Source organism: Dicentrarchus labrax, unplaced genomic scaffold, assembly GCF_905237075.1.
Source record: "Dicentrarchus labrax unplaced genomic scaffold, dlabrax2021, whole genome shotgun sequence".
Classification (NCBI taxonomy): domain Eukaryota; kingdom Metazoa; phylum Chordata; class Actinopteri; family Moronidae; genus Dicentrarchus; species Dicentrarchus labrax.
Genome location: NW_026136720.1, coordinates 34,011,371 through 34,026,795, shown reverse-complemented (window position 1 = coordinate 34,026,795; position 15,425 = coordinate 34,011,371). Strand labels below are relative to the sequence as shown.

Here is a 15,425-nt window from a genome sequence, read left to right as displayed (position 1 = left end):
CACATGGGCACCCTTGTGGTCATAATGTTCTGCAGCCCCATACCAGCAGACTGCTCTGCACTGTGTTCTGACCCCTTTCTATCAGAACCAGCATTAACTGTTTCAGCAGTTTGATGACCCTGTCTCGGGTTCTGTTCCTTCCTTGGACCCCTTTTGATAGGTACAGACCTCTGCAGACTGGGAACACACCACAAGAGCTGCAGGTTTGGAGATGTTCTGACCCAGTCGTCCATCACAATGTGGCCCTTGTCAAAGTCACTCAAATCCTCACACTGCCCATTGTTCCTGCTTCTAACACATCAACTCTGAGGACGAAATGTTCACTTGCTGCCTGATATATCCCCCCACTGACAGGAGCCATGATAACCAGATAATCAGTTTTATTCACTGTCAGTGCTCAAAGTGTTAGGGTTGATTGGATGCCCTGGTCTACAAATATTCTCCAGATGTAAGAATACATGTTTGTTTGGTACATACCACTAAAAAAAACTTTTTCAGTGAAAATTTAATTTATGATGTAAAAATGATCATTCCCACATTATCGCAAATCATATCACAATATCTGTGAAGCCCTAGCATCACCTGAAACAGTGTTAACAGTCAGATCTGTTATATGTTCCCATTTTTATGAAAAAGGAATGGACCATGTAGACAGTAAACTAGTTTACAGTGAAGACACCAAAAAAAAAAAAAGCCCACAAGAACCCACCTGAACTTAAATAATTTAACCCAACCTTAAAAACTAAAGCTAATTGACCAAGTGTGGTTAGAACATGTTAAGCAGCGCAGGAAGAGTTTTTTCCATAATGGCTTGAGCTCCATATTTGTCCCCCAGAAGGAGGAAATATGTACAATGCATTGAATAATGTATTGTTTGATTGTAAAACTGCTCTCTGCCTGAAATCCAGCATGGTGCGTGAGAACTTTAAGCCCTGAATTAAATTGTACATGTATAAAGCACAGAAGCTGAAGGGCTACCTGTGTGAATGTTATGCTACTGTGTTAGAATGATTTCATGTAACAAAAACTCACCACAATCATGAAATATCATCAACAACATGTTTTGCATTTTCTGACTAGATTTCAGCTTGATCTGGTCATCCTACTAGGAGTAGAACATGAAAGTATAAAAAATGACATTTCCTTTCACCACTAGATGGCGCTCTCACTATTACTGAATATTATCACATAGACGTGTTCAGGGCGGGACTCTTATCAAACATGTGAAGTTTTGTTGAGATCAGATCATGTATGCAGACGTTATGACAAATCCCTCTTTCATGGCGAATCGTTATAATTCCACGCCACGGGACGGGCAAGCTGTTCAACGGAATAACGTAAATAGCACAACTTTTAATGGTGAATGTGTTTAGATGGCTGTGTCCAAATCTGAAGTCGATCCAATCAATTCCCTAGGAGGAGTTGGTTCAAATACGTGTGCAAATCGCAAAAAATTGCCACAAAATCCAAAATGGCTGACTTCCTGTTGGGTTTGAGGTATGGGTCCTGCTTCTTTTATCATGATACACAGGCGTACCAGTTTTTGTACATGTGGGCCTTGCATGTCTTAGGGGCTGATTCTGGGGGATGCGGCTTAGCCATTTGGCAGCGCCCGTGCACGGGGACAATTGCATACCGGTATGTTCGCTACGTTTGAATTTTGTGCAATTTTCCATGACTTTTCGAGCATGTTGCGGCCGCCAAATATGATGTCGAAGGGGCACAAAATAATAATTCTTAGTGGAACAATAGGGACCTTGCACTTGTCAGTGCTGATATGCAATGCTAACCCAACTTTTAACTTTACTTGCTAGCTTTGAAAAGCTATTCCCACAAGACGTAGTGAGGTAGCTCCTCCTTAAACATGCAATAGGCATCTCTACCTAATAATAGAACTTAGAAGAGGGCAGTTGAATGTTTTTTCCTCCCAAGAGGGCACTTTAGCACACGTTTTGGCTCCCAAGAGGACACTTAGCGAGTTTTGGCTCCCAAGAGCACTTTAGCACGCATTTTTCAACAATTGGGCCACGAGGGGGGGTGCCCCCCCCTTTGCACGCCACTGCTGTGGATTAACCGTTTGACCAATCTGAACAACATTTGAGATGTGAGATAAAGTGTCCAAAGTCTGTCTGTGTCCGTCTGTCAGCGGAGAGTTGGAGACCTCTGCCGAAATTTACAGACCTGTAACTCAACATTCTTCCATATCCACATTCTTCATATATGTTTACAATCTATCTGAATCGAAGGTCTTTTTAGAAGGTGTAATGCTGGACAGATTAAGAGGCTCCTGGAGGCAAACTAGTGGTTGTGATATTCAGTTAAATTGATCAAATTGACTGACTTGAAAAAGCAGAAACAGGGCTCTGGGATAGCTCACAGCTCACTGACTGATTTACTACACTACACATCCTGTTTACATCACCCAGTGAATGATGGGAAGTGTAGTTCTAAGAACACTGAACTTATTATTCATCCATGATTGAAAGAAGATTAAAGAAAACCAACAGAAACAAAGAGAAGCGACAAAATCCATGAAAATGACCTTTATATGTTTTACAATATCTCATCATCATGGTTCTTTCATCACACTGACACTCACCTCTGTTCATTCATATACAGACATTTACTGTGGAAATAACTCACATTACGCATATTTACACCTTCCAATGATCAATGACAAATAAACTATTAAAAAAAAAAGTCTGATTTAGATTCATTTATCATATTTACATGATTATTTAGAGGAGAAAAACATCTTAAGTACAGAACACCTAAAACTAAAACTTTAACATTTTCCCCAAAACCTTTCCAAAAACATATTTAAAGATATTTAAATACCTGTTCTTGTGATTTTGAGTCAGTGTGTTTTGGGTGTTTTTGTCAGCAGTGTGTTTCTCTCTTCTCCCTCCTACGGTGAACACAGAGACACTGAGGAACCATGTGTTAATAACATAAACCCAGGATAAAGAGGTTCAGTGAATGTGGTGTTGAAGGTGTGGAGGTGGATCAGTGTGTCAGAGGAGACTCTGTAGAAGGACAGAGTGCCAGCAGGACAGTCCACATACGCTGCTACTCTGTTAGAGACAGAGGAGGAGGAGGAGATGGATGTTCTTCTGTTATTGTGCCAGACAGAGTAACCAACATCATCAGAGCACCCCAGACTCCAGGACTGTTTCTTTCGTCCAAACCTGCTGTCATCACTGTTTCCTTTCCTTGTGATTCGTCTGTAACTCACTGATATATGAACCCATCCTCTCCTCTCGACCTCCCAGTAACAGCGACCAGTCAGACCATTTCTACACAACAGCTGAAACCAGTAGTCAAATCTCTCTGGATGATCAGGATATGGCTGCTCCTCTCTCACTGATGTCACCTTCCTGTTGTTGTCAGACAGTTTGAGGTTTCTGTTCACTGTGTTTGTGTCCACTGTGAGTTCACAGGAATCTGATGGAGAGAACAAGACTCAATACAGCAGCAGTTTATCATCTAACACAGCTGATGGCTTTATTTGTTGCTTTATTAACAGACTGACTGTTAATTAGATCAAAACTTCACAATGACTCATCTGTTTGGATCTTCTTTCAAACTGATAGTTGAATGCAGATACACAAGCTTTTGATTGAAACTACTTTAACATGTTTTCATGAATTAAAGTGAACACACACTTACACTTCCTCAGACCAGGTTTCAGCCTCTGCTCTCCACCGTGTTCCACCCTGGAGGAAGAAACAAAGTCACAGTGAACCTTCAGAGGGTTCCTTATCAATGATCTCCATAAACTTTCACTCAGGTCCAACATTAAGACAAAGAGCTGCATTCATAAAACATATTTCATACACAGATTCAACTTTACATTAAATATTTAGAAGAAAACAGCAAAATAATAAAAAGACAGACAAACGGGAAACATTAAAACAATTAAGACAAAAAATACTAAAAGGTAAAAATACAATTTATACTGTAGATCTAAAAACTCAGTCAGTGAATGAGAATGAGCTGTGAAATTTGTAGGAGAAACTACTGTGGTCACAAAACTCGCAAAAACTGGGAAAGCCCCATCGAGAGCCAGTATTTGGTTTGTCCGTTCTGGGATACTGTAGAAACATGGTGGTTCAATATGGTGGACTCAGCTCATTCTAAGGTAACAAAAACACAATTCTTATTTTCAACTGATTACACATTAATGAAAACATATCTATGAATATTATATTTATTTTCTGACCATAGATCCTCCTCAGTGTTACACACTGGACCTTTAGTGTTTGTCATCTTGGTCCTAAAACCATGTTGATTTCAGAGTTCATTTCTGTAAGCTGACAGAAGCCTGAACAGCTGCAAACATCAGGGCTTTATATAGAAAATCCCTGATGGATGTAAGGGTGCTCCGATCAGGGTTTTTGAGGCCAATAACTGATCACCGTGTTTATTTGAAGCCTGTAGTGTAGCACATCTTTACTGTAATTAATAATTGGTGATTAACTAAAAAGGTGGAATATCAGAAGACTAAATTAGAATTCGGAGGAATAATTACACAGTATTAAATGAAAACTAATTTTAGAATTTTTTAGAAATGAATTAGAAATAAGAAAACCTGGCCATACAAATTTTTGTTTTACTCTTTCAATCTTCCATGAATATCTTTTTTTAAAAGGCTCTTTATCAATTCGATCTGATCTCCAGAGAACTAGAGACAGATTAAGTATCAGTATTACATTTTTATCTCAACCACATGAGTGAAAGTAATAACCAAAATATACCAGTTTTCCAACAACTAAAGACACACATAATCAGCACTCATCCACAGAACTACAGCACCAGGGAAATTGTCCAAGGGATGAATTTATAGGGGAATGGGAATGTGCTGGTTGAGCAAGTAAACTGGTGACATGTGATCATTATGAGTCTCTTGTTGCAGATAGCCTACCACACTGGCAGGGATGTGATGACTGAACAGGGAAAATCTAAGAGTTCCAAGAAAAGCTGAATCCTGGTTCTTTGGTTTGATTAGCTTACCATCCTTTCATCTCTCAAAACCTGGCCATATCCAAAAAGTTCTTATTAAAAACATTTCATGGACGAAGTCCGCTGGACGGATTATCTGCAGTAGCTCCTCACTCTACAGCGTTCCCAGGCATTACTAATACAACCTTTTTCCAAGGTCAAGAATAAACTCTGAACCGCTTGATAAGCTTGTCTTCTGGTTTATAAGGTCAAAAAGAATGTGTCATAATCGTCAATAAGTGATCAACACCAAGGGCCTTGTATAAAAGATGCATACGCTGGTTTTCATGCACATGTGGGCTGTTAAAATTTATGTGATGTAAGAATGTGCGTGCCGTGCCACAAACTCTTGTCTGGCTCTGTAATTTGGCAATTTAAAACGTCAGTGCACTGAAACTCACTGAAACAGATGTTTCTATATAAAGTTTCCCACATGATTATGTCCACTGATACACCATGATAGTTTGAACATTTCTGTCGATAATGTTTAACATCAGAAAGACCAATATGAAGAAAATTTAATTTTCCCACCATCCATAAGTCATCCTATCTAAGAGGGATGGTAAATAGACTGTACTTATATAGCATCTTTCTAGTCTTTGGACCACTCAAAGCGCTGTACACTACATGCCACACTCCACCATCCACATACATTCATACACTGATGGCAGCGGCTACCATACAAGGTGCCAACTGCTCATCAGAAACAGAAACTAAGGGTATTCACACACATTTAAACACAGATAGACAGCATCAGACCCTTTGACCTAGTCATTGTAAAACCATACGCAACTGTTTAATTAAATTTAATGTAATTCTGAACTCAAAACGTAGACAATTATTCTTTTGCACTTTTGCACTTATACTGTACATTTGATCTTGTATATATATATATAGTTATATATATATATTTATATTTTTTGTGCTGAATGTTGTATATATATATGTTGTTTGTATAATATGTTGTTTGTATATCTGGAGTGTTGTAATGAAAATAATTTCCCCCTGGGATTATTAAAGTATTCTGATCTGTCCCTATTGTATTTGCTATGTTTCTTATTATTATTTTTAGCCCCCTTTGACTGCATTTTTGCCCCCCTGAACATATACGAAAACTAAATTTTATTTGGCAAAGTTGTCAGGCCTGGTGAAAATGGGGTAAGGGTTAATACAGTCAATACAGTCAAAAAATGGTGCTGACTAAAAGTTGTGCTATTTGTGCATGTACATTTAAGGGCGTGTCCGTGGCGTGGCATCAAAGTCAGCCATTTTGAATTCTGTGGTCATACAAACTGATTGAAAAGATGAGCTATTTGTGACTGTACATCAAACCGCGTGCCAGTGACAACTTGTCGAATTCAGCCGATTCGCCATAAAACAGCACTCATAACTTCAGCGTACGTGGTCCAATCTCAATGAAACTTCACGTGTTTGATAAGACTCTCGCCTTGAACATGTCTACATGACAACATTCAAACATAGTGATAGCGCCACCTACTGGCAACGGGAAGTAAGCGCTGCGTGGTGATTTTGAGCTAATTTACGTGAGATTTTCATGTTGTGGTCCGCACGTGTTACGGCGACACGCGACGCGGACGCAGCACTCCCCGAGTTGCGTGGAGTCCGAGGTCCCGTCCAGCGCTGCTTTCAGCTTTAATTAAGATTATTATTAATTAAGACAAACCATCAAATAAAACAGAGGTGTATTTATAGTCATTTACACAGTAATTTATGGGTCGTTCACATGCGATTAATTTGGGATTGGGATATATAAAGGTAAGGTGCACAGGACTTTTCAAGTTTTGTGAGTATGCCTTCTTTCAGTGGGGTCAGGGACTCTCAGCACATCAGTTCCTGTCTTCACTGTTATCAGCAGTGCTGCTGGTACAGACTGTGAACCAACAGTCCTCAGATTGTCAGTGTGACAGAAACACTGTGTGAGCTCTGGTTGTCTGTTCATACCTGAGAGTGTCCAGTCTCCAGTGTGGATCCTCCAGTCCAGCAGTCAGCTGCTTCACTCCTGAGTCTCCTGGATGATTGTAGCTCAGGTCCAGCTCTCTCAGATGGGAGGGGTTGGATCTCAAAGCTGAGGCCAGAGAAGTACAGCCTTCCTCTGTGATCATACAGCCTGACAGCCTGTTCACATACACACACACACACACACACAGACACACACACACACACACACACACACACACACAGCATAATGTTTAATTTATTTTCATCTATTCTCTAATCTATGTGTACATTTAAATGGTTATCTGTTAAAATGAACCTGAATCCTGACCTGAGTCTCTCCAGTCTACAGTGTGAACTCTTCAGTCCAGCAGAGAGCAGCATCACTCCTGAATCCTGCAGATCGTTGTTACTCAGGTCCAGCTCTCTCAGACTAGAGGACTTAGAGCTGAGAACTGAGGACAGAGCTTCACAGCTTCTCTCTGACAGATTACAGCCACTCAGTCTGAAGGAGAGTTAGAGATAAAGACAAACACTGTGACTGTTTCTCTTCTATACAATGTAAGAAACATTACAGTTTTAAAATTGCCATCTCTTGGTTGATTTGTCATTAAATGCTTAAATTAACATTTTGGACGAGAATAATCAGAAAGCATCAGTCATTAGTCTGTTCATACCTGAGAGTGCCCAGTCTCCAGTGTGGATCCTTCAGTCCAGCACTCAGCAGCTTCACTCCTGGTTCTCCTGGATGATTGTAGCTCAGGTCCAGCTCTCTCAGATGGGAGGGGTTGGATCTCAGAGCTGAGGCCAGATAAGTACAGCCTTCCTCTGAGATCATACAGCCTGACAGTCTGGAGATACACACACACACGGACACGGACACACACAAACAATGTTAAGTTTCTTTTCAACTTTTCTCTCCTTCTCAGTTTGAATTCACTTATCATAATTAGCTAAATCTTGAAATTCACTATTACTATTCAGTCAAATGACACTGGAAAATGTCATAAACCAACTAATTTGATTTAAATCAGCATTCATGTATTTTGTAAACAGACAGTGCAGCACATCGAGCTGTAAAACACAACACTGACATATTAACAACTTATAAAAGTTCACATTGCAAAAAGATTTGCAAACAGATGCTCCCTTCTGCTGCAACATGACGAAGCTAGTGCAACAGATAAAAGTAAATTGATGGATGTCTGTGGAAACATGAGATTTAAACATTGAATTTGCTCCAGGAAAAGAAACTTCCTTTCCAGACAAACAGTTGCACCTTTATGTCAAGCAACATTTAATATCTATCTGTTAAACAGAACCTTAATCCTGACCTGAGTCTTTCCAGTTTACAGTTTGAACTTTTCAGTCCAGTAGAGAGCGACTTCACTCCTGAATCCTGCAGATCGCTGTTACTCAGGTCCAGCTCTCTCAGACTAGAGGACTGGGTGCTGAGAACTGAGGACAGAGCTTCACAGCTTCTCTCTGACAGATTACAGCCACTCAGCCTGAAGGAGAGTTAGAGATGAAGACAAACACTCATACTGTTTCTGTTGTATACAATGTAAAAATAATGCCAATTTTAAAGTTACATTCTCTTGGTTAAACAATTGTTAAATGCTTAAATTAGCATCTTGGACGAGGTTAATCAAAAAGTGTTTGCTATTACTGTAAAAGATTATAGTTGCATTTTTCATTTAACAATCATTTCACGTATAACCAGATTGTAAGAAATGTTTCCATGGTTACATTTATCAGTTGAAATGAATGCAGATGTATGCACACTAAAGAAACATTTGGGTAGATCTTTCAGTGACACCATTAGCTGATTTCATCAGTTGATGACAACCCTGCACATGATACAAAAAATATTTTTAAAAATCAAGGAAAAATCCTACAGAGCTACATCTGCTGATGAAGACTAGGTTATAGAATCAAATGTGGTGTATTTATAGTCATTTATATAGTAATTTATGGGTCGTTCACACGCGGTTAATTTGACATTGATTGGGATGTATAAAGGTAAGGTGCAAAGGACTTTTCAAGTTTTGTGAGTATGCCTTCTTTCAGTGGGGACAGGGACTTTCAGCATACCATTTACTGCCCTCACTGTTATCAGGAGTGCTGCTGGTACAGACTGTGAACCAACAGTCCTCAGGTTGTCAGTGTAACAGAAACACTGTGTGAGCTCTGGTCGTCTGTTCATACCTGAGAATGTCCAGTCTCCAGAGTGGATCATCCAGTCCAGCAGTCAGCAGCTTCACTCCTGAGTCTCCTGGATGATTGTAGTTCAGGTCCAGCTCTCTCAGATGGGAGGGGTTGGATCTCAGAGCTGAGGCCAGAGATGTACAGCCTTCCTCTGAGATCATACAGCCTGACAGTCTGGAGAGACACACACACACACACACACACACACACACAAACAAAATAATGTTTATTCTATTTTATTCTTTTCCCTCCTTCTTTGCGTGAATTTATTGATCAAGTTAACTGTTAAAATTCATTGCTACCATACAGTCAAATGACACCAGAAAATGCCATGAACCAAGCAAGAAGCATTCATGTATTTTGAAATCACTAAGGGCCGCACAACACTGACATATTAACACCTTATAAAAGTTGTTATCACAAATGGATTTGCAAATAGTTGTCTACTTCTGCTCCAACCTGCCGAAGCGAGGGCAACAGCGAAAAGCAAATGCAGCAACAAAGTATCTGGAAACATCAGATTTAAATGTTGAATTTGCTCAAGGATAACACTTCCTTTCTGCGCAGACAGCTGCACCTTTATGTCAAGCAACATTTAAATGTCTATCTATTAAACAGAACCTGAATCCTGACCTGAGTCTCTCCAGTGTACAGTGTGGACTCTTCAGTCCAGCAGACAACAGCTTCACTCCTGAATCCTGCAGGTCGTTGTTACTCAGGTCCAGCTCTCTCAGACTAGAGGACTGGGAGCTGAGAACTGAGGACAGAGCTTCACAGCTTCTCTCTGACAGATTACAGCCACTCAGCCTGATGGAGAGTTAGTGATCAAGACAAACACTGTCACTGTTACTGTTATAAACAATGTAAAACAACACCATCATTTTAGAATTACTTTCTCTTGGTTAAATAATTGTTGAATGCTTAAATTAGTAACTTGAAAGAGGTTAATCAGAAAGTGTTTGCTATTGCTGTAAAATATTATAGTTGCATTTCTCAAATCAGAACAATTTTAAGTATATTTTGGTTATCTATAAAATAAACCAGATTGTAAGAAATGTTTGCATGGTTACATTTATCAGAGAAAATTAATGCAAATGAATGCATATTAAGGAAACAAATGGGTAGATATTTCAGTGACACTATCAGCTGATTCCAACAGTTGATGACAACCCTACACATGATACAAAAATATTTTCAAAAACAATGAATAAAACTCCATTGACTCATGAAGACCAAGTAATGTGACTGAAAGCTCCAGACCAGCCACTACACAGAGATTATTGTGTCAACAGCTGATTCCAAGGTCAAGAATAAACTTTGAACCTCTTAAGCTCGTGTGAGCTCTGGTTGTCTGTTCATACCTGAGAGTGTCCAGTCTCCATTGTGGATCCTCCAGTCCAGCAGTAAGCAGCTTCACTCCTGAGTCTCCTGGATGATTGTAGCTCAGGTCCAGCTCTCTCAGTTGGGAGGGGTTGGATCTCAGAGCTGAGGCCAGATAAGTACAGCCTTCATCTAAGATCATACAGCCTGACAGTCTGGAGACACACACACACACACACACACACACACACACACACACACACACACACACACATACAGACACAAACAGAATAATGTTTATTTTATTATTTTCTCTCCTCAGTTCGAATTCACTGATCAAAATTAGCTAATAATTAAATGGGGACTTGGCAACTCTAGCCATTTCTTCGCTGGTTTTCACTTTTGTCGTTGCATGTTTTCTCAACGAAATCCCCCTACAGCTCTGGGACGTATATTTCACAAAACTGTCATAAAAAAACTCAGTTGCGGCACCCTCCTCCCCCTTTCTACCACTGATGATGTGCATTTGTTGCCGGGCAACTTTTTCGTGTGGAACAATGTCTACCGAGGTGGGTAATACATTATGCACAGTATCATAGAACATTGCGTTTATGTGGAATTGCCGTAAAGCAGTTCGTGTTTCTTGCTCGTTCTCGCTTCTCAAGATACTTTCTATTTCCAACTTAACGGGACGGTAGTCCCAAAGTTGCAAGGTTGGTTTTCCGCCTGGGGACGCTAGGGGGAGCGGGGAAAGTCACCATTAACACCAGAATAGGCCATTTAACCATCCAAATGATTTCTAAATGGGTTTATTAAGTTGAAATAGTTGCCAAATTCCCCTTTAAATGTTCTCTTATGTTAACAGTTTCTTGAAATTCACTGTTACTATACAGTCAAATGGAACCAGAAAATGTCATAAAACAACTAATTTGATTTAAATCAGCATTTGTGTATTTTGCATTTGTAACAAGCTCTAAAACACAATGTGTTTTACAATATATTAACACCTTACATACTTACTACATAAAAGTTGCCTACTTATTCTACAGCCTACTGAAGCTAGTGAAACAGAGAAAAGCAAATGCAGCAAGTATTTGGAAACCTCAGATTTAAACAATGAATTTGCTCCAAGAAAGAACTTCCTTTCCTGGCAGACAGCTGTACCTCTATGTCAAGCAACATTTAATTGGCTATCTATTAAACAGAACCTGAATCCTGACCTGAGTCTCTCCAGTGTACAGTGTGAACTCTTCAGTCCAGCAGACAACAGCTTCACTCCTGAATCCTGCAGGTCATTGTTACTCAGGTCCAGCTCTCTCAGACTAGAGGACTTGGAGCTGAAAACTGAGGACAGAGCTTCACAGCTTCTCTCTGACAGATTACAGCCACTCAGCCTGAAGGAGAGTTAGAGATAAAGACACTGTCACTGTTACTGTTGTATACAATGTAAAATACATCACAGTTTTAAAATTGCCTCTCTTGGTTCATTAATTATAAAATGTTAAAATTAACATTTTGGACGAGATTAATCAATAAACATTAGTAATTAGGATTTCTCAAATCAAAACATATCAAATATATTCTCATCATGTATAATATATAACCAGATTGTAAGAAATGTTTAAATGGTTACATTTATCAGTTGAAATTAACCCAGATGAATGTAAGTCTACATGTGATACAGTTAGTATCTGCAGTTATCTTTGTACTTACAGAGCTTTGTTGGAGGCTTTGACCACTGGCAGCAGCCTCAGAAGAGCCTCCTCTGAAGCAGAGTATTTCTTCAGGTCAAACACATCCAGATCTGTTTCTGATGACAGTAAGATGAAGACCAGAGCTGACCACTGAGCAGGAGACAGTTCATCTGTGGAGAGACGTCCTGAACTCAGGGACTGTTGGATCTCCTCCACTAGAGAACGATCATTCAGTTCATTCAGACAGTGGAACAGATTGATGTTTCTCTCTGGAGACAGATTCTCACTGATTTTCTTCTTGATGTACTCAACTGTTTTCTGATTGGTCTCAGAGCTACTTCCTGTTTTTGTCACACGACCTACTAGGAGATTCTGATTGGTGTGCAGTGAAAGACCGAGGACGAAGCGGAGGAACAAGTCCAGGTGTCCATTTGGACTCTGTAAGGCCTTGTCCACAGCACTCTGGTAGAAGGTTAGTTCAGATATGTTTCTGAACCAATTCCACCTGGATGTGGTTTGTTCTTCTGCCAGCAGATTAACTCCAGAGCGGATGAATGTCAGATGGACATGAAGAGCAGCCAAAAACTCCTGAACACTCAGATGGATGAAGCAGAAGACCTTATCCTGGTACAGTCCACTCTCCTCTTTAAAGATCTGTGTGAACACCCCTGAGTACACTGAGGCTGCTCTGATATCGATGCCACACTCTGTCAGGTCTGATTCATAGAAGATCAGGTTACCTTTCTGCAGCTGCTCAAAAGCCAGTTTTCCCAGAGACTTAATCATCTTCCTGCTCTCTGGACTCCAGTGTTGATCCGTCTCAGCTACTCTATCATACTTGATGTTCTTCAGTTTGGACTGAACCACCAGGAAGTGGATGAACATCTCAGTCAGGGTCTTGGGCAGCCATCCTCTCTTTCTGGTCTTCAGCACATCCTCCAGAACTGTAGCAGTGATCCAGCAGAAGACTGGGATGTGGCACATGATGTGGAGGCTCCGAGATTTCTTGATGTAGGAGATGATTCCGCTGGCCTGCTCCTCATCTCTGAACCTCTTCCTGAAGTACTCTTCCTTCTGTGGGTCAGTGAACCCTCTGACCTCTGTCACTATGTCAATACACTCAGGAGGGATCTGATTGGCTGCTGCATGTCGTGTGGTTATCCAGAGGCGAGCAGAGGGAAGCAGTTTCCCCCTGATGAGGTTGGTCAGCAGCACATCCACTGAGGTGGACTCTGTAACATCAGTCAGGATCTCAGTGTTGTGGAAGTCCAGAGCAAGTCGACACTCATCCAGACCATCAAAGATGAACACAACCTGGAACTCCTCAAACCTGCAGATTCTTGCTTCTTTGGTTTCAGTAAAGAAGAGATGAACAAGTTCCACCAAGCTGTACTTTTTCTCTTTCAGCACATTCAGCTCTCTGAAAGTGAATGGAAATGTGAACTGTATGTCCTGGTTGGCTTTGTCTTCAGCCCAGTCCAGAGTGAACTTCTGTGTTAAGACTGTTTTCCCAATGCCAGCCACTCCCTTTGTCATCACTGTTCTGATTGGTCCATCTCTTCCAGGTGAGGGTTTAAAGAGGTCTTCTTGTCTGACTGTTGTTTCTGGTCTGTGTGGTTTCCTGGATGATGCTTCAATCTGTCTGACCTCATGTTCATTATTGACCTCTGCAGTCCCTCCCTCTGTGATGTAGAGCTCTGTGTAGATCTGGTTCAGAAGGGTTGGGTTTCCTGCTTTAGCAATCCCCTCAAACACACACTGGAACTTCTTCTTCAGGTTAGATTTGAGTTGACGTCGGCACACTGTAGCAGCCATTCCTGAATGAAAACACAACAATCTGTGAGTGGATGTTAGTGTTAATATGAGGAAAGTTGAGGGTGGAAAATCCTCTTACTACTTTGCAGACAGTCGGCCATATCCTCCTGCTTCATTCTCCTCAGAAAGTCCAGTGTGATCTTCAGAAATGACTCTTTGTTCCTTTTCTCTTCCTCCTCATCATCCAGAACCTCTTCATCCTCGCTATCTATGCATTTTTGGTAATCTGGACTCAGAACCCCCTGTAACCTTTTAAGCTCATTCTTCACAAAACTGACAATGTTCTCCTGAAGATGCTGGAAAAGAGTAAAATACAATTTGTGTGTAAAAGTTGTTGTTGGACATTTACGGTCCGTGTATGTTTTGGTCAGTGGATTTTTTTTTCAGAAACAGGTATTAAAAAACAGAAAAGGTTTGAGGTACTGTAAAAACATATTGCTCAGTGCTTCCTGGCTACTGATGGTATATTTGACTTTTACACATATGAGACTACAAACATACTTAATATGAAGCATTTTTACTGTACCAATTTGGAGAAATTCAACAATAAAAGTGCATATTTGTACCTCCATGTGGCATATTTTCATATATTTGAGCTACTGTAAAAACACTTTGCTCAATAATTCCTGGCTATGGATGGTATATTTGACTTCTACACATCTAAGACTACAAGTATACTTAATATCAAGCATTTTTACTTTACCAATTTGGAGAAATTGAAGAATAAAAGTCCCATATTTATACTTCCAGATTCCGTATTTTCTTATATTTTTGAGCTACTGTAAAAACATATTGCTCAATATTTCCTGGCTATGGGTGAAGCATTTTCATTATACTTCAATAATGCTGCAGTAATCATGACAAAATTTCACACAAATGTTTAATAACATCTTGATAATATAAACACTAAACACTAAACACAAAATCCTACACAATTCTAATTTGTTTACTTTTCACACAAAATGCAATGCCAGTCCACATTCTTCTTATTTTTGAATTATTGAGCAAAGTGTTTTTACAGTACCTCAAATATGGTCAAATATGCAATCTCTGGAGGCATAAATATGAGGCTTTTATTTTGGCATTTCTCCACACTGGTGCAGTAAAGATACTTGATATAAAGTGTTTTTTTATTCATCAGGGGCGCATGAAACACTTTAATGTAACATATTTTAATTATAGCTTATGGCTCTAAATACCTTTATTTTGAAAACCGGAAGTAAATACGGCGTTTCTCCGCATTTACCATAATGCTGAGAATACTTGTACACTCTAAATTTAAGTGCGGCTGATTTGACCACGGAGATCGGACTCACGGCTGGATTGACCGCAGTCTACTAGCCTACTGTTTCTTCTCCACAGCACCGTCCTGTAAATGACAACATCCGAACTCAGAATATGAAAAAACAGGCCTTTTTTCTGTTTCTGTTT

The 15,425-nt window shown here is 40.0% G+C and overlaps 1 protein-coding gene across 4 annotated transcripts in view; it reads right to left on the bottom strand.

Annotated features, from left to right (window-relative positions):
- Positions 1 to 2,559: 2,559 nt before the first annotated feature.
- Positions 2,560 to 15,425, bottom strand: part of LOC127352667 (NACHT, LRR and PYD domains-containing protein 12-like) — a 160,653-nt gene continuing 147,787 nt past the window's right edge. For 2 of the 4 annotated variants that reach the window (XM_051381234.1, XM_051381235.1), the window contains exons 7-16: positions 14,074 to 14,290; positions 12,199 to 13,996; positions 9,799 to 9,972; positions 9,166 to 9,339; positions 8,292 to 8,465; positions 7,635 to 7,808; positions 7,289 to 7,462; positions 6,964 to 7,137; positions 3,670 to 3,716; positions 2,560 to 3,444 (exon numbers count right to left, since the gene is read on the bottom strand). In XM_051381234.1, the coding sequence (XP_051237194.1) occupies positions 2,909 to 3,444; positions 3,670 to 3,716; positions 6,964 to 7,137; positions 7,289 to 7,462; positions 7,635 to 7,808; positions 8,292 to 8,465; positions 9,166 to 9,339; positions 9,799 to 9,972; positions 12,199 to 13,996; positions 14,074 to 14,290 (3,642 nt within the window). In that variant the 3' untranslated portion in view covers positions 2,560 to 2,908. Of the gene's footprint in view, positions 3,445 to 3,669; positions 3,717 to 6,963; positions 7,138 to 7,288; positions 7,463 to 7,634; positions 7,809 to 8,291; positions 8,466 to 9,165; positions 9,340 to 9,798; positions 9,973 to 10,526; positions 10,701 to 11,705; positions 11,880 to 12,198; positions 13,997 to 14,073; positions 14,291 to 15,425 lie in introns of all 4 variants that reach the window. The other 2 variants (XM_051381229.1, XM_051381236.1) reach the window with 2 other exon arrangements.